This window comes from Antechinus flavipes, chromosome 2 (assembly GCF_016432865.1).
Source record: "Antechinus flavipes isolate AdamAnt ecotype Samford, QLD, Australia chromosome 2, AdamAnt_v2, whole genome shotgun sequence".
NCBI classification, from domain to species: domain Eukaryota; kingdom Metazoa; phylum Chordata; class Mammalia; order Dasyuromorphia; family Dasyuridae; genus Antechinus; species Antechinus flavipes.
In genome coordinates, this window is record NC_067399.1 from 76,506,812 (window position 1) to 76,530,197 (window position 23,386).

Below are 23,386 nucleotides of genomic sequence, written 5' to 3' on the forward strand. Positions count from 1 at the left end.
GGTGTACAGGTGTGGTTGGAGCATCCAAGGGGTTAGTTCTTGAGGATTTTCTTCACTCATTCTTATTATAGAGAAAGCTCTTGAGCTGTTGAAGGTGGTGACAGTGAAGCTTAAGCTTTAGTGAGTCTTATGCAGCTTTAAAAGTTTCGAAACATTTATTTTTATTCTGTCATTCAAAGATCAACTTAGATCAAAATAGAGAGGCTCATTACTAAAGAATTAGTAACTAAAAGAAGTTTTTGCTCACAGAAGTTCATGAAACAATTGACTATATATAGGGATGGGATCTACATTGGTGTAGGTAGCATAGATGCTGATTAAATTATGGATCTCTAGGCAACATAGTATAGTGAATATCTCACAAGATTGCAAAACTGAATTGAAATCTTGTCATAGAAACTTACTATCTGTGTGATCTTGGGCAAGTGACTTAATTGCTCTCAATCTTAGTTTTCTCAAAACCAAAATGGGGATACCTGTGCCACTTATCTCCCATTGAGTATCAAATGAAATCATGTTTCAGAAGAACTTTAAAATCTTAAATCTACCCTCTTTGTGCTACTTCTCCAACTTGCTACTTAGTGATTTACATTTTGAATTCCTAGGAGTGTTACAATTCTCAGGTTTAAGGTTACTTTAAATCTATTCCTAAACCTGTAGTTGCAGTCCCCATCAATATGCTTCCCTTTAATAGTCCAGCAATAAGCATGCTAGCTCAAAGCAAAAGTATTTACTAAGATGACATAATAGAAATATTTGTCATACAACATTCCTCCCTCCCCATTAACCTGGGGCTTACTTTCCCACAAATATGCATGATGTAAATGAATGGAAAGAAGTTTAGAATAAATGGTAGCACATTGATGGGAAACTGCATGTGGACTAGATTATTCATGCTTCTGGTACCGCAGGGCTTTGATATTCTTTTTCCTATAAGGGTCTCACAATTTTCCTCCCTGGGCATAGAATTTTTGTTAGAAGCATCTCACAGATGGTTTTCCTTTCCTTGCTCTTTTCAGCAGCTTTACTCTCAATTGTTGGGGATTATTTTCTCTCGAATTAATTGTTGGCCTTCTCCTTTATTTTTAGGAGTCATTCTTCTTGAAGCTGCTGCCCAGTTCTTCCCCTCTCTATTATTCTTCCTGCTGGATATAGTGTTTCCTGAGTGGGTAGAACTGTTGTAGGATGCCATGGATGGGAGGGAATGGATAGGAGAAAGTACCCTTTCCTTCTATTGCTCTCTGCTAGAGATATAATATCATATTTCACAACACTGTTTCCAATCTTGATCATCTCTCAGAGCTTGCAAGCTTTTTTAAGGGCCATAAACATGGGAAAATCTTTGGCCCACCAATGGCAAGCCATTCCTCTAAATGCTACCAGGGAAAACTACTTCATAATAAGACATGGATCCATTTCATTTGATACATGAACAGTTGTCTCTTTGTTACTTCTTTCCTGTGATTTATAATTGTCCTAGGAAGAAACTCTCCCAACCCCATATAAATGTCAACTATCAGTGTTATTATTTTTAAATATTGAAGTAATATGTAGTGAAAGAAGTATTAGATTGGGAATTAAATTTAGATAAATTCAAAGCTCCACTGGACATTTTTTAGCTGAAACTATGAATCTCAGTTTCCACATTTGTAATCTGAGGGTAATGATATTTGTACTACTTACTTGTCAGAATGATTGTGAGGAAAGATTGTTGGAATATCTGGAACTTATATGCACACTGAATGAAGCAATTGTTGAATTATCTTTTTTTCCCTACTTTGAGACTTGTTTCAATTTATTAATATATAAATAATTCTAATCTCATTAGAGTTTTAGGGATTACAAAGCACTGCTCACAACAATCCTAATGTGGATAGTGGAAAGATATTATCATTTTTTTTTAAGATGAGAAAACTGGTGTTTAAAGAAGTGAAATTATCTCTCTGTCCTCAAATTTTCCTAGAGCATTCTGCATTACTTTCCTTTGCCTCTATCATGTACTCATCCCTATCCAGTCTAAGTTTAAGTATATATATATATATATATTTATCTTCAAGAGTGTTAATTCCTAAATATCAAGATCTAAGCTATATGCTCCATCCTTTGGGGTATTTGGCAATTAAGAAATATTTGTCAAATTCAATCAAATGATTCCTCTAAGGCAGAGATTCTTAACCTTTTTTGAACTGTGGACTCCTTTGGCAGTCTGGTGATGTCTTTGGACCTCTTCTCAGAATAATGTTTTTATATGCATAAAATAAAATGTATTGGATTAAGAGGTCTTACTCTATGTATATCTAGATCATCTAACATGGAGGCAAGCTTCTTGCTTTGTTTCCCTTCTAACATGGATGGAAATGGCCTCTTTCAATTGGCTGCATCACTGGAATAGGTTGCAGCTTTTAAAACTGGCTAGCCTGAAAGAATTCTTTTTTCCCCTGCAGTTCTTTCTCATTGCATCCAGAGGATGAAGATCACAGTTTATCCCCAGCTTAGGATCCATGAATTAAACTTGAAAGGGGAAATACTTTCTTTTTGCTTTGACTCTGAGAAATGGACTTGGGGGTCTCTCTTTGTTCTATTTCATTTGTACAATCAATCAAAAGCAGCTACTCCTACTCATGTGGGAGGAGAATGCAGGGAACAAGGTGGCTCCATATTAGGTGAGTTAGATATGAACAGGGCAAGCCTCCTTATGTATAGAATTTGGTCATCAAAATATTTTTTTAAAAATAACAAAGAAGTTTAGGGATCTTAGGTAAAGAACCCCTGCAAAGCTTTATGGGTATAAATGGTAGACTCTGGATTTAAACCTTAGTCCTAAAATCATAATATTTAAATCTGGAAGGGATATGGGAGATCCAGTCCCACATTTTACAAAAGAGAGGGGCTCAGACTTGAAGAAAGTGACTGGCTTTTGTAGCTATCAAGTGACCCTGGTAGTACTCAAATTAAAATCTCTTACCTCTAAATCTAGTACCCTTTCTACCTTTCATGATACCATCCCACTATATTTATCTACAGTTTTGCAGTTTATTTCATGGATCTGGTTGCATCCACACCAGCATTTTGCAGTCTCAATATTTTCCCCAGAAAGAAATAGATGATCTAATTTAATAGCTCAGCTGGTAAGAAGCAGGGAATGACACCAGAGAGATTTAAATTCATGTCTAATTCCTATCTGGGGATTGAGAACCACTCCCTTCTAATGGGGCATTGTTCAGAGAAATAGCATAATGTAGTTGGAAAATGGCTCAATCATAGAAATAATCACCAAAGGCATTCCTTATCTTTTCCCACAGAATGAAAACTAATCAAGACATTGTTTATTTTAACTTACATATGAGGCTCAAATAAAGCTAGTTTTTTTGACTGACTGTTCCAAGGTGATTGCCTTAATCCTTCTCCATATCTCATTTGGCTGTGTTCCCACAAAATGTTTTTTCCCTTGTCAACTTGCTAGTTGGCTTCTTACTAAATCTGCAGCATCTGGTTGTGTCCACTTCATTCAACATTAACATTTTCCTTTTCCCACACAAGGATCCTTGGGGTTTTCTTTTTCACATCTCAATACTTTATCCAGATCAATGAATCATTTTACCAAACCCTTTGAATGTCATATTTCATTATGAATATCATGAATACCCTCTCATCTAATGATGTAATCTGTTTCTATAGTTTCAGTGGTTAATCTAGGTAGATAACTTCCAAACTCTTATTTCTAACCCTCATCTTCTACCTTGAACTTCAGAATTCCATTTCCTTGCCAGACATTTCCACCTGACTATATAACAAACATCTTAGACCAAACCCAATATGTTTAAAACAGAACCCCTTATCTTTCCTCCAAGTCTGTCCCCTCCCTAATAGTTCCACTTTCACTGGGGAAACTATCATCCTCCTAATCAAATAAGTTCAAAACCTGAGATTCTTCCTTAGCCAACACACAATCAGTGGTGAATTCAACTAATTTTGATATTTATTAAATTTAATAAATATGTATTTTGTACAAAGCTTTGAGGATGCAAAGATAAAAACTGGTATAGTTCCTGTTCTTAAGGAGATTAAGAGCTGTTGGGGTATGGATCTATATGGACAAAGGTCTATATAATATACAGTACAATGTGATGGAGCCAAAGGAGCGTTCTGGAAGGCTCAAACTACTAAGTATCTGAGGCCAGATTTGAATTCAAGTATTCTTGACTCCAGGTTCAGCATTCTATCTATTGTGCTAGTTCTTTTTAAAATATCTACTGTATACAAAGTGCTATGCTTGGCATTGGAAGGATCCAAGATTTAATTAAGACAGGGTTCCTGATCTTATGTTTGAGAAGAATAAGACATAGAGAATTGTAATATATAATAATACAGGCAGCTAGTTAGTGCAGTGTGTAATGCCCCAGAATTAAGATGAGAAAGGCCTAAATTCAAATTTAGTCTTAGACATTTACTTGCTGTATGATCTTGGGCAAGTCACGTAACCACTCCTTACTTCAATTTCATCATTTATAAAATTAGGGATAATAATAGCATCTACCTCCTAGAGTTATTATGGGGATAAAATGAGATTTTTGTAAACTGCTGTGCGAACCTTAAAGTGTTACATAAATGCTATTATTAATATGTGTTGAGCACAATAGAGAATAGAAACAAACTAGTATATAAAGTCTGAGGGAAGATTTTAAATGAAAGGGGAGGCTTCCTGAAGGAAATGATCTTTTGAAATGGCCTTGGAAGTCAAACGGTGAGGGCAGAAGCAAGGGCATTCAAGGCATAGAGAAAATGAGACCAAAGATACAACCACATGGCTGTCCCAAAGGACAAAATTGTTCTGTTCAGATGGAATATAAAGTATGTGGCAGCACTAATATTGCTTTCTCTTTTTCTCTCTCCCCAAAAACGTTTGTTTTCAACTTTTTGTATATTTACTATAGTCTTTTGTCTGTTAATATAGTTAATATTCTTTAATCCATGTTCTACATCATTCAATTCTACCTTATGATGAGTAATCCAAAAACCCTATCTGACAGTATATGCATTCCACATCTCTGCCCTCGATATTTATTCCTTTTATAGAGTATTTTGGGTCTATAAAGTGCTTGCTTCACAACAACTATAGGAAGCTGGTAATCTAGGGATCATTATGCCCATTGTACAAAAAGGAAACTGAGAGAAGGAAGGGAAGAGAAGGTGGAGGTGATTGCTTGGGAGATTGTGATTTGTTCTTTGCTCTCCAAGACCATGGCATTAGGGAGGAGATGCCATGACATGCAAGTTAATCAGATTGAAGTGAGGTAGGACTGTACAAGGTCACCTGCCTCACTTTCCCCTCCAGAGCCATCTGGGTTCAGTGGCCAGATTTACATTAGGAGGCCTGGAGAAGGCCGTGGATGCAGTGGGAGACTTTGGCCTTTTTAAGATAAGGTCTTTAACAGGTCTCAGTTTGACTCTGGCAGCACCCATGAAGTGATTAAGACTAGATGGTAATCGCAGCAAACAATCTCCTCTTTCACCTAGTCCAAAAAAAAAAATCTAAATAAATAAATGAATGATCTAGGAGGGGAAGATGCTCAGGATTTCTGGCCAAAGCAGAAATGACTGCTATTTACATTCTATCTGAGTCAATCAGGATCCTAACAATGACCAAATGGGACTTGACCTAAAACATATTGGTGGCCAATTAGAATCAGATTGGTTTTGTTTTAAGGTCTGTTCCTTAAGAAAACAATCTAGCCAGTAAACCCCAAAGTATTTTGGGAGGGTTCTGAAATGCAAAAGAAAAGGAAAAAATGCTTTTAAGAGCATCTTCAGAAAATGCCCTATGTGGACAGAGGAAGGGAGAGTGGGAGGGAGGGAGGGAAGAAGGAAGGACAAAGGGAAGATTGCCAAGGAAAGAAACAAAGGGTATATGGATGGAGATCACAGTTAGTGTCAGAGCTGGAACTCAGGTCCAAGATTAATGCTTTTTTTTTTAAGGGTATACAACCACCCCAAATGCGATGTGTGGTGAAAGAGAGTTATGTCATGAATGCCAGGCAAAGAAGTATTAATTAGTAAGCAACAGGGACTAGGTCATATCTATGCAAAAATCAAGTGAGTCAGGCAGCAATTCTGGAATGGTCCATCAAGTTTTCTTGTCAAGTGTCAGCTATTTTTTAACCCTTTAAACAAGGATTCACTGCTCTAAAATCCTTCTTGTAGGCAAGGAAGGAACTCCTTCCTTGAAAGGAGAAAAAGAAAATGGATGGACTGGATAATCTCTGAAGTACTTTCTAGCTTTAAATCTTATGATCCCATGATCTTACCCATGTACACATATCTTGTATACAAAAATAAATCATCATAATTTCATAAAAAGGGTATAGGCACAATGCTGTTCTAGAAAGAAGGTGGGTGAGAAGAATTATGGATGACTAGTGAAATCTGGGAGAGTTGCATGGAGGTGCCAGCATTGTTTTGGGACTTGAAAAGTGAATAGGAATTCATGTGGCCAGAATCAAGTGGAAGACAAAGTCAGCACCTGGGCAAAAGTTTGAACAAAAGTCTAGATACACCTAAGAAGAAACCTCCTCCCAGACAAAGTGCAGTTCATGGTTGAAGTGATTCCCTTAGGGATGGAGGAATGAGGGAATGTTGCCTAATGCTTATGATAAATTTAAGGTGACACCTAAAGGGAAATATCTTCTGAAAGAGTTCTTGGAAGTTAAAGCCAGAGTTCTGAATGCACTGATTAGGAGGAGAATAGAGAATATAGGGGAATTGTTGGAACAAGAGCTGGAAAGAGGTTGTCCCCACGAGTGAAGTTCAGAAGATCAAGCCACTAGGGGGACGTCTGCTGGGAGTCTCAGTAGCTGATTAAAAAATTGAACTGGAGAAGGTGGGTCAGAGCCCTGATGTGGGGTCTTTGGACCTGAATTTGAATCCCAGTTCTGCTACTTAGTGTTGCCTTGGACAAATGCTTTTCCTGTCTGAACCTCAGTTTTAAAACCCATAAAATAAAGGCATTGAATTAGATAATGTCTGAGCTTCCTTCTGGCTCCATTTTTCATTTATCCAGTGATCACTGAGATTGGTTAGGAAGCTTGTGGATATCCCTGACCTTGGAAGGAATGGCATGAAGGCTAATAACTATGTGCTGCTGCACAGACTCTCAGGGTTACTGTCACACAGCTGGATAGACCCCAAATCTGCACTCCCCCCAGCAGAGGTCCAGGTGGAGGGAGGCAGGTCTGATTCATCTACATCTGAGAATCTATAGATAAAACCCTTCATTTATTAGTTTTCATTTTTCTCCTTTTATTTCTAGACCACAACATGGTGGCAGGTTCTGTTCAGGGTCTAGTCGCCTGTATCAGCTGTGCAATGTTCACCCTTGTCCAGCCAATAGTGTGGACTTCCGTGCCCAGCAGTGTGCTGAGTATAACAGTAAGCCTTTCCGAGGATGGTACTACCAGTGGAAACCCTATACTAAAGTGGAAGGTAATTGGATTTTAATAGCAGGAACTGGACTTCTTTGCTTTGGTTACTTCCATATGGAAATGTGAATACCTCAGTAAGGGTGCTTCTGGAACGCAGGGGATCCCTAAGCGTTATTTTATTTTATTGACATGTTCTAGGGGAGATGACCCCCCCGCCCTCCCCAGTTTGTGAGCTGGTGCTCTTGACAGGTCCTCCAGGTACCTACTTGATGGAAAGAATATTGAATTTGGAGGCAAAAAAACCTAGGTTTGCATCTGGACTTTGTGGCTTAATAATAATACTTGTATGGCCTTGGCCCAAGTTCTTTTCTTTGCCAGGATGGGCAGTTTAATTTAGTTTCCTCATCTGTTGAATGAGAAAGTTGCCCTAGATCAGAGGTTCTTATTCTTTTTGTGTCATGTATCCCTTTGGAAGTCTAATGAAACTGATAGGCCCTCTGTCCGAGCAATGGTATTGCCTACGTTGATACTTGTAAAGACTAAATTTCCATTAGAAGTTAGTGAAAATTCTTTTTGTAGTTTGCTCGCATTTTATTTTCTTTCTCATTTTTTCTTTTTGATCTGATTTTTCTTGTGCAGCATGTTAATTGTATAAATATGAATACATATAAAAAACCAGAAATTAGTAAAAATTAAGGTTATGATTTTTTTTCTTTACCGAAGTTCATGGATGCCCTGAAATCTATCCACAGACCCCCAAAGGAGCCAGGATGACTGCACTTGTTGATTTCTAAAGTCCCTTTCAATTCTAACTTCTCTGATTCCATGAAAACAGCTTTGGGGGTCCAAGTGAGCCAATTCATTCTCCAGAGAGAAATAGGAACTCTTTCATAAAGGCTAGTACCTTCAACATACTGCCAGAGGCCATTTTTCACTTTTAATTCCAACCAGATTGATTTCATTAGTCTTATTACTCTAGAATATTAAGAATGGACAGTTTTTATATCACCAGAAACCTGGTGCTACAGCTTTTCTGGTGTTTCATTCCTACCCCCACTGAATGGGATTCCTCATAGATGTTACCTTTTCTTCTCTTGTGCATCATGCTGGGCCATGATCATCCCTTGGCATTGTCAACTGTGGACAGATACAAACAAACGTTATTTGGAGTTCCTTTTGGGGGTCTATCCTGAAATTTCCACATAGCATGTAAAGGATGTATGAATAGTAGCTACGGCTGAGCAAAGCAGAAAAAAACCACTACATTTGGCCATGTAACTACATTCAGAGTTGCTTCTTATTCCCTTGGACTTTGCTTCCCCCTCCCCCATTCCATGTGGTTTTATTTGCTTTTCTACACTTCTTTTTGATAAGATGCCCCTCAAGACCTATAGCCCTGAACCACAATTTCCTTTGGAATGTCCTTGTGTCTAAACTTACTGCTGACATTTCTGCTGACCAGTCTCCTGAGAATGTTAATTATGAATTGCTATGAATTATCCAACCAAAATATTTCATGAAATTCTATATGCCTAGTGACTGCAGCATGTTCAACAAAGTACATGTCAGTGGATTACTCATTCTTCAAGGCTTCAACAGAGTCATGATTTCATCTCTGTCGAGACCTATGAGACAGTATGATATAGTAGAAATATGCCTGGACTTGCGTGAAATCAGGCAATATCATTTGAATGATATTAGTTACTTTATTTCTTTAGGTCTCCATTTCCTTGTCTGTAAAATGAAGGGATTGGACAAGGTGACCTCTAAATTCTACAGCTCTACCTTTATAATCAGCTCCATATGATTTGTATGAGGAATTTGTACAAACACCTTATGAATCAAAATAAATTTAGATTTATATCTTAAATCATTAAGTATCCTCACCCCCATTTTACAGTTGAGAAACTGAGGCCCATAGGAGCTGAAGTTACACAGGTAGCAGAGCTGCATTTCAAACCCAGATCCTCCAACTTCATATTCAGCATACTGCAAGTGAAGTCAAGTCAGCACTGGGTATGTGTAAGCATTCAAGACCAAGGACACAAAGAAAGACAAAAACAAACAAATCATAAAATAAGCAGTCCCTGCTCATAGTATAATGGGGAAGACAACTTGCAAACCAGATTTCATATACATACACATACACATACACATACACAGAGATATATAAACATACATCTATGTTCAAACCTATATGCATACATATAAAATAAATTAGAGATAATCTCAGGGGGCAGGCATTGAGATTAAGAAAGACTGAAAAAGCTTCTTACAAAAGGTTATGCTTTAGCCAAGACTTGAAAGAAATCAAGGAAACAATAATGAAGAGAGATGAGGTTAGAGAATGCCCTGAATTAGAAGATGGAGTATTGTAGGTGGGGAATACCACGGAAATCAGTGTCAGTGGATGGCAGGATATGTCGAAGGTATAAGGTATAAGAAGATTGAAAAGGTAGGAGAGGCCAGGTCATGAAGGGCTCTAAAAGCAAAACAATGATTTTTTTATTTAATTCTGGAAGTAATGGGGAGCCACATGCATTTCAATGCAATAGACTATTATACACATTTTATTCAATCATAAACTTTTGGAAAGTAGCTATTTCTATACCCTACTTTTCTTGGGGAGAGTTACAGTAATGGGAATAATCATGGGAATTGTAAAAAATTATCACCTTTAATTCAATTAAATAAGTGTTTATTAAGTCTACTGTGTTCATAGCATTGTGCTGGGCACTTGAGAAGATGTAGTTTCCCAGTGTTCAGAGAAACTCATATCTCATAGTCTTGTAGGAAGATAAATCACAAACACAGATGTACAGTATATGACAAGTGCAGTGAAGGTATGTAGAATGTCACATGAAGTCTGAGGAAAACAGTTTTTACTCATCAGGGGATTGGAGAAGGCTTCTTTAAAGATGTCTCATGGAGTTTGAACAGTAAAAAATGGAGTGGCAACTATGAAGTAAAAAGAAAGGGAAGAAGGATATTTGAGAATCAAAGAACAATGTAAACTAAGGCAAAGGTGTGGGAAGGGACTTTTCATCAGAGTTATTCAATTTAATTGAAGGAGAGAGGGGGAGGAAGGAAGAGAGGGAGGAAGGGAGGAGGAAGCTTTTCATCAAACAGTTATCCAATTTGACTGGAATAGATGGATGCATGGAGAGAGAGAGAGAGAGAGAGAGAGAGAGAGAGAGAGAGAGAGAGAGAGAGAGAGAGAGAGAGAGAAAGAGAGAGAGAGAGAGATAAGAGAGAGAGAGAGATAAGAGAGTGCCGGAGAAGGAGGGAGGGAGAGTAAGAGTGCATGATTTAAAGTTTCCTTCTTTTCCTGGTCATGCTCTCAGGTACTTCTCTACTTTGTTAATATCTTTCATAAAACATGACATCTAGTCCTATGGCATTTCTCTCATTCTTCCTAATGTCTTAAAACACCACTAGAAGAAATCCTGTGTGGTATTTTCTTCTTCTGAAAAGGATAAATATCCAGCATAATGCTAAAAAGTAAAATCTGGGTTGACTAATATAGATATGACTAGGCTATACCACAGAGATGGATTATGTGTATGTATGTGTGTGTGCTTGTGTACAACACAGATTTATTAAGGGAACAATGTTTTTCAATAAATTGTAATAATAAAAAGTTATTAACAAAATTAGACCCACTAGCATCTAAGACCCTGTGGGGAAAGAATATGACAAAAAAAGTTTTTGGAATAAAAGTCAAAACTATGGGAAAAAACAGTGAAAGAAATAACAAAACCCTAAGGGCTAGAACCCTCTCTAGCAACAACAATAACAACAGTAAATGAATGCAAAGTTTTTCCTCATCTGCCGAATGTGAAATCCAACTTCCAAGGAAATTGTAATTAATACATGACAAATCTAAAAAGCAGAGTCTGGGAGTCTGGTGCGGGTTTGCCATTGTTTCAGAGGAAGCTTGGGAGCATCCAGACTTTTATAGAGGTCATATATTCTTTACATTTTAAAACACTTCATTGTTCATGTTTTTTTTTTTTTCATCATCTATTTCCCATCCTTCTCTCCTATCTGGCAAGCTGTCTCTTGAAAGAAAGAATGAAAAGAGAGAAGAAATAGTTTAGTCAAGGCAGAACCAAGATGGAAGAATAAAGGCAGGAACTCACCTTGCTCTCTCCCAAACTGCTCCAAATGCCCTTAAATAATGATTCTAAACAAAAAGCCAAAATAGAACAATTTTCTAGCCAATGGTAACTTAGAAGGTCTGCAGGAAAGGTCTAGGACACCAGGGTGGAAGTCCAATGTGCAGAACTGGTACAAGCCTTCCCTGCAGAACCCCATCCCTGACTCTAGCCCAGGCCCCAGAGTCAGCAAAGCAAGAATAGGTCTAGGACTTCAGAATCAGTGGCAGTACTAGTGGCTTCCAGACCTCTCAGCCCAGAGACACCAAACACAACTTGGAAGGTCAGCAGGAAAGGTCAATAGGATGAGAGAGCCTTGGGAAACCAGGATACAAAGAGTGAGCCCAGGCAGTGGTGGTCCTGGCAAGTTTTGGAGACCTCAGTTTGCAGGTCTCTTTACAAGCATTGAGGAAGGACTTTATTGCTTTAGCATACTAGATCTTATAGCCAAAGCAGGCTGGGGATACTCCTAACAATTCCAGGACAAAAAAGAGTGCTTGTGGTCACATTCCTAGAAAGATCTCTGAAAACAGCTGTACAAATTTCCTGAAGCTTGGAATAGTGCATCCTCCTCCCTGGGAACAAAGCCCTACTTTTTACAAAGAGTTAAAAGCTGAGTAATAGGCTAGGAAAATGAGCAGAAAACAAACCAAAAAAAAAAGATTCTGACCATTGAAAGTTATTATGGTGACAGGGAGGATCAAACACTTATTCAGAAGAAAATAACAAAGTCAAAGTTCCTATATCCAAATACTCTAAGAAAAATAAGAATTGGGCTTAGGACATGGAACAGCTCATAATGGCTTCTGAAAATTAAGCAAGAGAGATAGAGGAAAAATTAGGAAGAGATTTGAGAGTGGTGCAAAAGGAAATACAAAAAGCTAATGAGGAGAAGAATACCTTAAAAAGCAAAATTGACCAAATGGGAAAGGAAGCTCATTGAGGAAAATAATGCCTTAAAAATTAGAATGGAGCAAATGGAAGATAATGATTTTATGAGAAATCAAGATACATTAAAGCAAAACCAAAAAAAAAAAAAAAAGAAAAGAAAAAAAATGAAAAAAAAATGAAGTATCTCATTGGAAAAATAACTGACCAGAAAATAGATCCAGGAGAGATGATTTAAAAATTATTGGTCTACCTGAAAGTCATGATCAGACAAAAGATCATGGACATCATCTTTCAAGAAATTATTTTAAAAAAACATCCTGATGTTCTAGAACCAGAAGGTAAAATAGAAATTAAAAGAATTTACAGGTCACCTCTTGAAAGAGATCCCAAATTGAAGACTACAAGGAATATTTTAGCCAAATTCTGGAACTCCCAGGACAAGGAGAAAATATTGCAAGCAACCAGAAAGAAACAATTCCAGTATAGTAGACACACTCAGGATAACACAAGATTTAGCAGTTTCTACATTAAAAGACCAGAGTGCTTAGAATATGATATTCTGGAGATCAATAGGATTAGGATTACAACTAAGAATCACCTCTCCAGGGAAATTGAGTATAATCCTTCAGGGAAAAAGATGGAAATTAAGTGAAATAGGAGATTTTCAACCATTCATGATGAAATATCAGTACTGAATAGAAAATTTTATTTTCAAACATAAGACTCAAGAAAAGCATAGAAGGTAATTAGGAAAGGGAACTCAATCATAAGGGACTTAATAACATTGAAATGTTTACATTCCTATGTGGGAGGATGATAATTTTAACTTATTAGAACTTTCTCATTATTATGGCAGTTAGAAGGAATTTATATGGGCAGAGGGCACAAGTGTTTGATTTTTTTTGAATATGAAGAAATAATATCTAAAAATAAAATTGAGGGGTGAAAGAGAAATGTACCGGGAGAAAGGGAATGGAAGAAGTAAACTAGAATAAATTATCTGCCATAGAAAAAGGTTTTGCAGTAAAAGGGAAGAGGGGAGAGAGAGAGGGAATGAGTGAAATTTACTCTCATCAGAATTGGCTCAAAAAGGAAAATAACACACACACTCAATATGGATATAGAAATCTATCTTAACCATACTGTAAAGTAGGAGGAGAATGGGATACAGGAAGGAGGGAGGGTGATAGAAGAGAGGGCATATTGGGGGAGTGAATGGTCAGTAGCAAAACACTTTTGAGGATGGACAAGGTGAAAGGAGAGAGACTATAGAATAAATGGGGGGAAATACAGTTAACCATAGTAATTATAAAAAGAATTTTGAAGCAAATTTTATTAATAATGCCTGATTTCTCAAAAGGGAGATCAGTCAATTTTTTTAAAAAGTAAGAGTCATGGCCCAGTTTATAAATGATCAAAAATATTAACTATGCCTAAAAGGCTATAAATTCATCCATATCCTTTGACCTAATAATATCGTTATTAGGCATAAATCTCAAAGAAGATTTTTAAAAGAGGAAAAATATTTATAGCAGCTCTCTTCTCAGGGCAAAAAATTGGAAATTAGGAGGATGTCCATCAATTGGAGAATGGCTGAAAAAATTGTGGTCTGTGATTATGATGGAAAATTATTGTTCTATGGGAAACAAGGAGTAGGATATTCTCAGGAAAACCTGGAAAGTTCTCCATGAACTCAAGCAAAGTGAAATATACTATGTACAAAGTAACAGCAATGTTATGGGATGATCAGCTGAGAATGACTTCGCTATTCTCAGCAATACAATAATCCATGACTTCTCTGAAGGACTTATGATGAAAAATCCTGTCCATACCAAGAGAAAAAACAGATTATTTCTGAATACAGATTGAAGCATAAAAGAAAGAAACAGCTTTGGCTAAGCTGTTTACAGAAATAATCTGTACTAATCAGTATCTCAACTCAGTTTGACAGTGTATGCCATCCTCCACACCTGTAGTTCCCTTGATCTAGCAGAGAGGGAGGAATGTTTTTTCATGTGTTCTTCAGAGCAAAATTTCAGTCATTATAGGTACACAGTGTTCAGTTTCCTGATGACATGTTTCAACAATTCATATTCTAGCAGTCAAAGACGGTACAGAGGGATGGGTCTCAAACATACAACAATGTTTGTAGCAGGATTTTTTGTGGTAGCACAAATACTGGAAACTAGAGTTGCTTATTAATTGGAGAATACTTGGACAAACTGAGGTAATAATAATGATGATATTAATAGCAGCTAGCATTTATATAACACCAACCATGTTCTAGACATTGTACTAAGCATTTTACAAATAATATTTACTTAAAATCTTTACAACCACCTTGCGATATAGGTAATTATTGTCCCTATCTTACAATTGAGGAAATTGAGGCAAACAGAGAGTGACTTGTCCAAGGTCAAACAATTAGTAAGTGTCTGTGGTCAGATTTGAACTCAAGCACATGAATACTATTTCACTTTAGTCCCTGGATCATAAAATGACAAATATGAAGAATTCTGAGAAATTTGGAAGGTTTGCGTGAATTGATATAGAACAAAGTAAGCAGAGAAAAGTTTGGACAAAGATCATAGCAATATAGAAGGAAACAAACAAAAAAAAAGAAGCAATGGAACTAGAAACAGAATATTAATATGAGCTCTAGATGCCAAATGAGATATGCATTGGTAGACACAACCAGTAGTTGTTTTGTTTTGCTTGCTTCTGCATTATTTTTTAATACTGGAAGGTTACATTGGGGATTATGAGATCATTAAGAAGTGACAGATATATATCTATGTAGATGTATACTTATGTATGTATGTATGTTTTTTCATGGAATTTATAAAATGTCTTTAAAAAAAAAAAAACTTGATTGTTCCTTTGCTAAAATCTTCTGAGTTCTAAATGTCTTTGCTTTTCCTGTTGGTACCAAATTTTGCAACTTCCTTATCTCAGCATCAGATATGTCAGTGTTTTAAAAAAATGAATTAAAAGGTGTTTATTAAAGCCTATTCATCAGGCACTGTGTTGAATAAAAAGATGAAAAAGAAAAAGGAGCCCCTCCTCTCAAGGAGAGAGAACAGTACAAACAAAGGTGGAGTGGTCAGGGAGAAGAGTGTGTGGATTGGAAAGTAACAGGGATGGTGAATGGAGCTAGAAAGCAATAAGTAGGCATGTCCTTTCCAGGAATGGTAGAATTGCTATTATGAATGTTCCCAGAGCTAGAGGGAGAAAGCCAGGAAGACAAAGGAAGAGAAAAAGAGTGCTCATATGACAACATGGTTTAAAGATAGCTAGAGAGCAGCAAATAATATGATGGGTTTGGGTCAGAGAAGTTATATCAAACTTACCAATCAGGAGCACAGGACTCCAAAGCAAGAGCTGGAAAGAAAGGTAAGAGATGAGGAGAAAAGATATGAAAATAGCTGAAGAGCCCAATGATGCACTAAGTTTTTTGAAGACAAGGTTTCCTTTAAACTTCTTTCCTTCATAAATACACAAGTCACAGAAATGACTTTCTACATGGATAAGATTTTTTTATTATTTTAACTTTCTTTAAATATTTTCTATCATTTTTATGTCCTCAGTTTCATGGATTTCTACACAGGTGAATATCAACTTTCATTAAAGCCCCCTTTGATGCCTTCTCCTGACAGGGAGATAATGATGGATATAGCTTGAAATGATGTAAATAATTTTCTATTTGGAATTGGAAGAAGCATAGTTTTATGTTTTGGATCAAATGCTTTATTAGCTGTGACTATGAGCCAGTTATTCAGTAACTCAAAGATTCAGTTTGCTCATCTGTGAAATAAGGAATATACTTGGAGTACTTACTTCATAGGGTTGTGGTAGGTGTTTTATCAACCTGAAATTACTACAGAAATTTATGTTATCATTACTTTTAAAGGCCATGTCACTGAAGTATAAGTAGGTCTTTACAAAGCCCCAGCACCTTTCCCTAGGGTATTAGCATCAGACTTTAATGGGGAAGAAGACAGATCATTGAGATTAGCTACCAACCCTTGGAGAGTAGTAAGGATGGTGAGGTGGTGAGAGTAATCAAAATATAGAATATGAGGAATCTATTGAAAGTTTTTTTGCCTGAAGAAGGCAAGACATAAGAGCAACTACATTTCTGTCTTCTTTCCTTAGAGGAGAAATTCGATTTATTCTGTTTAAGTCCCAGAGGACAAAACAAGGAACAAGTGGTAGAAATAATGGCTGAGGTTATTTTTGGCTAAATTGAAAGGAAAGCTTTCTAACAATCAGAGCTATGGAATGGGTGCACGAGGCATTAAATACTCTATTGCTAGAGGTGTGCTCAATCAGGAGCTGCATGACCGCTTGCAGGGGAGCTTAGAAGGGGCTTATGAAACGTAGAGTTGAAGGGACCTTTGAAATCATGTAATTCAAACTCCTTTATAGTATATTCCCAACAGCGTGGGAACAGAAAGGTTTTTATGAAGATGTGGAAAATTTCTCCTAAAATTGAAATATATGACTGAAGTTTCTTCATATAATAAGCCAATCAGCATCATCCATTCAAAATGAAGACTTTACCTGTGTACCTGGTACTTGGTATCTGGAGGAGTAAGAAGAAATCTTAGAGATTTCTTAGAATATTATCTTAGAATATTGAACATAAATTGTTAGGGTTGGAAGGAACTTTAGAAATCATATGATCTATTCTTCATCTTTTACAGAGGAGGGAATTGAAGGTCAATGGAAAGTCAAAACATTTATTTCTGACAGAATCAAGACTGGAACTCAAGATCTCAAGACTCCTCACTCACAACTCTCTATAAATTATTTATTTTTCATTTATGTAGTCCCACTCAGGGGTCATTTCCCTAAATCCCACTTATGGTTGTGAGCTAAGTTCCTAGAGAACAGTTGACTACTACTCTGAGTTTTTTTTGTGTGTGATCCTGGAGGTTTCTAGTATTATTATTCTAAAGCTTCTACCAATGTGCTTTCCTTTAAGTTAGTCAGTAGGTATCAATTAGCTTTTAGAAAAGATATCTACTAGGAAAGTATAGCAAGAACTTTTGGCATAAGATTCATTCCAAACTGGGGACACTCTTTTTCTTTTAAAAAACACAGAGTTTCTGTGAATAATGATCTCAAACTTACGGTATAGAAGTAGTCATACATGCATACATTTTTATGTGTGTATATACAAATACACATAGTCGTGTGTATGTAGCAAAGGAATATATCCTGACTCCTGGTCTTGGAATGTTTTTTTTCTATTTCATGGAGGTCTCAGCAAATAGGGATTGGTACCTTTCAAGAGATCCTAGTTGCCACTTCTTTCCAGTTTGGGGTTGGGGGTGAAGGTGTCATTCTCTAAACCTACCTTTGTCCACAGGTGACTGTCTCTCCCCTTTATTGCAGCCATTCTGTGTCTCTTCAGCACTACTCTCCTGGTAGCCACATTATCACCTTTGGTCATTAGTTAGACTTCTGATGAGACCTCTAGATCTCCTGAATTCACAAAGTTGATAATTATACAATCGACCTTGGTATGATCATTTACCTAAAATCAGGAAAGAGCAAGCAATGGAGACAATGAATATGACCATGTGCTCACAGTTTCTACAGTTTACGACCAAGCTTCCCTTCTCCCTCAGAAGCATAAAACAATCTTGTATCCTTGAAGCCACAAATGAGAGTGAGAAATCGTAGAATTATACCTTCTGTATGTACATTCAATTCCCACTCTGTAATTCCCATATGAATGGTTCTAGCTCAACAGTCAGTTAAAAGACATTTTTTCATTATACAGTATCATCACTTATGCCCAGAAAATGCTTTTCAAGTTTTCTATGATAATGAATTAGAAACAAGTGGAGAACATCTGTACATGGCCCTGTGAGAGTGGTCTCCCATGCTATATTCTCCACCCATGTTATCCTTATAATTTTATTTTTAAGTTACTCTTTGTATTCTGACATTTTGTATAAACACTAGTAGGTGCAGTGAATAAAACATCTTGAACTTGGAGTCAGGAATATTTGAGTTCAGATCCTGCCTCGGATATTTCCTTTGTGCAAATCTGGACAAGTCCATTGACTTCTCTCTATAAAATGAAGATAGCACCATCTACCTCACAGAGTTGTAAGGATCAAATGAGTAACTTGTGTAAAGTGCTTTACACACCTTAAAGTGCCATGGGAATTCTGGGTAACTATTAGACTGCCAAAAACTTTCAGAGAAGCATGTGTGAGCTTGGTCTTGATAATTCCTAGTGCATGAGGTGATTTGATGAGCTTAAACTCATGGCATTTGTTCTTGACTGTTCTCTCTCTGTTTGCTTTCAGAGAAGGATAGATGCAAGCTTTACTGCAAGGCTGAAAATTTTGAATTTTTCTTTGCAATGTCTTCCAAGGTGAAAGATGGCACTCCTTGTTCCCCAAACAAAAATGATGTTTGCATTGATGGCATATGTGAGGTGAGAGACCATAAACTTGCTTGAGATACACAGGATTATGTGTATATCTTTATTTCTCCCAGTTGGAGTTGGGAAAACTGTGTTCAAACCACTTCCCATTTCTGAGCCTCAGTTTCCTAATGTTTAAAATGGAGGTGATAAGGCTTATTTTTATGAGGAACAAATGAGATAAAGGACACATAAAGAACATTTTGACCATAAAGTGCAGTATGTATCAATTATTATTTTCACCAAAATTTAATATAAAATTTAATTTAAATTTAAAATAAAATTTAATATAAAATATCTGGCAAATGCATCATTTCTTTAGCCTTTGAATTTTGACTCATTTTTTTTATTGTAGCCAGTAGGATGTGATTACAAACTGGGCTCCCAAGCAACTCTGGATGCTTGTGGTATTTGCAAAGGAGATAATTCAACCTGCAAGTTTTATAAAGGCCTGTACCTTGATCAGCATAAAGCAAATGGTAAGATAAGATTTCTTTCTTTTTTTATTAAAGCTTTTTTTATTTTTCAAAACATATGCATGGATAATTCTTTGACATTAACTCTTACAAAACCTTGTGTTCCAATTTTTCTGCCCCTTCTACCACCCTCTCCCCTAGATGTCAAATAGTTCAATATATGTTAAACATGCCAAAAATATATGTTAAATCCAATATATGCATACACATTCATACAATTATCTTGCTGCACAAGAAAAATCAAATCAAACTGGATAAAAGTGAGAAAGAAAATAAAATGCAAGCATACAACAACAAAAAGAGTAAAAATGCTATGTTTTGAGCCACATTCAGTTTCCGCAATTCTCTCTCTGGGTATAGATGGCTCTCTTCATCAAAATATCATTGGAACTGGTCTCAATCATAAGATTTCAATCAGTAGTTAGCCTTGTATTTGTTTTTTTGTTGGAAAACAAATTGGGATCATTTGCTAGCCTATTGAGGGAATTAATAAGTAGGGATATGATAGCTTTGTGGAGGCAGTAATAGAAGCTCATAGGATATCAAAGCTGGAAGAAACTTTAGGAAATAAACATAAAATATTAGAAGTGAGATGAATCATTATGCATAGACTATTGCTTTTCAGTGCTTAAAAGAAATCTGGAAGCTAAAATGTCAGCATTATGTAAGTAAAATGAATGTTGACTTGTCCTACCACTTACTTGGAAAAGGACTAATAACCATCACTTCAGAAAGTAAAACTATTGATCATTTATTGATTTATTTGGCATATTGTAAAGAGAATAGTGGACAAGTAGTGTATGCACTTGAATTTAGTGGAAAGAACACTAGATTTGGAGTAAAAAAGTTTTTTTTTAATTTGCAGATAACAGATGGAATAGTAAATTCTTTGGAAGACAGTTTTGGGATCTTAAAAAGACCTTGACAGATGAGACTAACAAGCTACTACTCTAGTGTAGGCTTTGAATCTCCATTCTCCGCCAAACTCCCTGTCAAACTGATCTTCCTAAAGCAAAGATCTAACCATGTCCCTCCTACTTTTTTGTCTTACACAATCCTCAGGATTAAATATAAAATCTTCTCTATGAAGGATCTTTCATAACCTGGCTTCTTTCTACCTTTTCAATCTTCTTACATTTTACTTCCTCTCCATCTATTCTGGGATCTAGTGATTTTGGCCTCCCTGGTGTTCCTTACACAAGACACTCCATATACTGACCAAAGGCACCTTCAATGGCTGTGCTACAGGCCTGGAATTCTCTCTTTCCTCATCTCTGCTTCCCAGCTTCCCTCACTTTCAAGTCTAAATTAAAAACTCATCTTCTACAGGAAACCTTTCTCAAGCCCTTTTAATGTTAGAGTCTTCCTCCTATTGATTATCTCCAATTTATCCTGTATGTATCTTGTTTGTACACAGAAAGTGAGCTTCTGGAGAGCAGGTCTTTTTTTTTTTTTTTTTTTTTTTGTAATGCCAATGCCTGGGTGTAGTTTCTAGCACATAGTAGACAATTAATAAATACTTGTTGACTTGACTTGTTGACAGACTGAAAATCTAGAATTAATGAGATGGAATTTAATAGAAGGAAGTATGTAATCACAGGGACCATAGAGTTAGGACTAGAAGAAGTTTTAGAAGTTCAAGTTATGGATGAGGAAACCAAATCCAAGAGTAATAGAATGACTTACCTAAGTCACATTGATTGTAAGAGGCCAAAGTGAAATTTGAATACCAGTCCTTTCTTTCTGCTATATCTGGCTTCAAGTGTAAGATGAATATAACCAGATAACAGCTCTTCTGAAAATTAATATGGACTTAAGTAGAGTGTGAAGCCAAAATAGAAGCTAAAAAATCTAATTTAATAATAAGATGCATTAATGAAAGAATGAGAGAGGTGATATTTGCACTCTGCTTCTTCTCTTCCAACTATTCCTCAAAAATTGTGATTATTTCTGGCTTCCATATTTGAGAAAGTCATTAATAAGCCACAGCAGCAAACAGGATGAAGAAGAGGAATGGAGGCTTTACCATACAATGATTGGTTTATAGAACTGGTGGTATTTAGCTTAAGTTGTGAAGATGTATGTATATGAGGGCCTGGGAGGTAGGGGAACAGTGAAGCACATGGTATCTGTCTTAAAGTATATGAAGAGCCCTCATATGAAAGAGGGATTTGGGTTGTTCTACTTGATATTCATCCCATTAGAATGTAAACTTCAGAACAAAGACTGTCTCAGGAATACTAGGTGATACAGTAGATAGAGCATCAGCCCTGAAGTCAGGAGGACCTGAGTTCAAATCTGGTCTCAGACACTTAACAGTTCCTAGCTGTGTGACCCTGGACAAGTCACTTAACCCCACTGCCTCAGGGGAAAAAAAAAGACTTTCATTTCTGGTTTTGGATCATTAGAACCTGGCACAGAGCCGCGTAATTTGGAGGCACTTCGTGAATATTACATTGAATATAACAGAACTGGTGACAGAAGGAAGTTATGAATCACCAGTGAAAGTTTCAATGATGTAGATTTCGGTTCAATGTGAAGAAAAGCAGCCTAACAGTTAGAGATTCCCAAAGGAAATCTTAGTTTGCCTTCACAGGAACTGGGTTCCTCATCCAAGGACAAGGCTTTCAATTGAAGGCTAAATGAACATTTCTCAGGAAAATAGAGGGAATAGACTAGATGACCTCTGAGGTCTCTTGATTCTTTGATTTTGTGATCCTTTACTCATGTGACTTATCACTTGATCCTTCTGACCCTCAGTTTTCTCATCTGTATTATGGGGTTAAAAATGTCTATCCTATTTCATGGGGCTGTTGTGAGACTCACAGGAGATAATTTACATACAGTACTTTTTAAACAATAAATTATAACTGTCATTGCATCATTGGATATCCATCTTTAAAATATTAAGTAGAAATGGTGGTGAGAATGAATTGTTTTGTTTTACTATGACAGCAGAAAACAACAAAAAAGATGTTTAATTTTTTCTTTTAGAATATTATCCAGTTGTAACCATCCCAGTGGGAGCACGCAGTATTGAAATACAGGAATTACAGATATCCACAAGTTATCTTGCAGTTTGCAACCTGAATAAAAAGTATTATCTCACAGGAGATTGGACAATTGATTGGCCAGGGGAGTTCCAGTTTGCTGGGACTGTGTTTGATTACCAGCGTCCTCTGAACCAACCTGAACGTCTGTATGCAGCAGGACCCACAAATGAAACCCTGGTCTTTGAAGTAAGCTTCTTCTATTAATTCTGATTTTTGTGTTTGTTACAACATCAGCCTGGGCAGCTATCATTCTGCATCATGGCTGTAAGACAGGTTAAAGGTTGAATAAAAACCAAAACTGGTCTGTGATTCTATTCTGGCTTCCCATTATTCCATTTGGAATTCAGATTACTTTATATGAGCTCAGGTTCTGTCAGAGATAATAAATTGGTCAAATAAATGCCATCATTCATTGGCAAGGGTTCCATTGTTTGGAAGAGAGACAGTAATAGTTGTATCCCTTAGATGATGAGTGGACCTCACAAAATTCTTTGTGACTTTCATACAGTTATTTCAATTCTTTCTCATCATACTGCATGATGAAAGTAATATTGAATATTTTTGGATCACTCTTTAGAAAGTTTGTGTTTGATATGTGGTATCCCTTAAATGAGGTTCTCAATTGTACATACTTCTTAGGCAGTGGCCAATATGGCATCAGGCACTATGGTACATCCCCAGAGGAAAGAGAATTGAACTAGGAATCCAGAGTCCTGGCTCTCAACAGGAATGAATGTAGAATTATGGGGATCATGGATTTAAGCCTTGGGGAAGGGGTTCCTTGAGGCAATCTAGTCCAACTACTCATTTTTAAGATAAGGGATTTGAGGCAAAGAGTAATTGAAAGAGATAGGATTTTGGAATTCTTGAATATTGAGCTGGTGCTTATGGCAAAATTAAGAGTAGGGTTGTTTCTTATTGTGACTGAAGTGGGGAGAAAGAATAG

General features: G+C 36.7%; 1 protein-coding gene across 1 annotated transcript in view; it reads left to right on the forward strand.

The window, feature by feature from the left end:
* Nucleotides 1-23,386, forward strand: part of ADAMTS18 (ADAM metallopeptidase with thrombospondin type 1 motif 18) — a 129,915-nt gene that overhangs the window by 49,396 nt on the left and 57,133 nt on the right. The window contains 4 exon segments of the mRNA XM_051975103.1: nt 7,307-7,479; nt 18,793-18,923; nt 19,267-19,390; nt 22,382-22,626. Of these exon segments, the coding sequence (XP_051831063.1) occupies nt 7,307-7,479; nt 18,793-18,923; nt 19,267-19,390; nt 22,382-22,626 (673 nt within the window).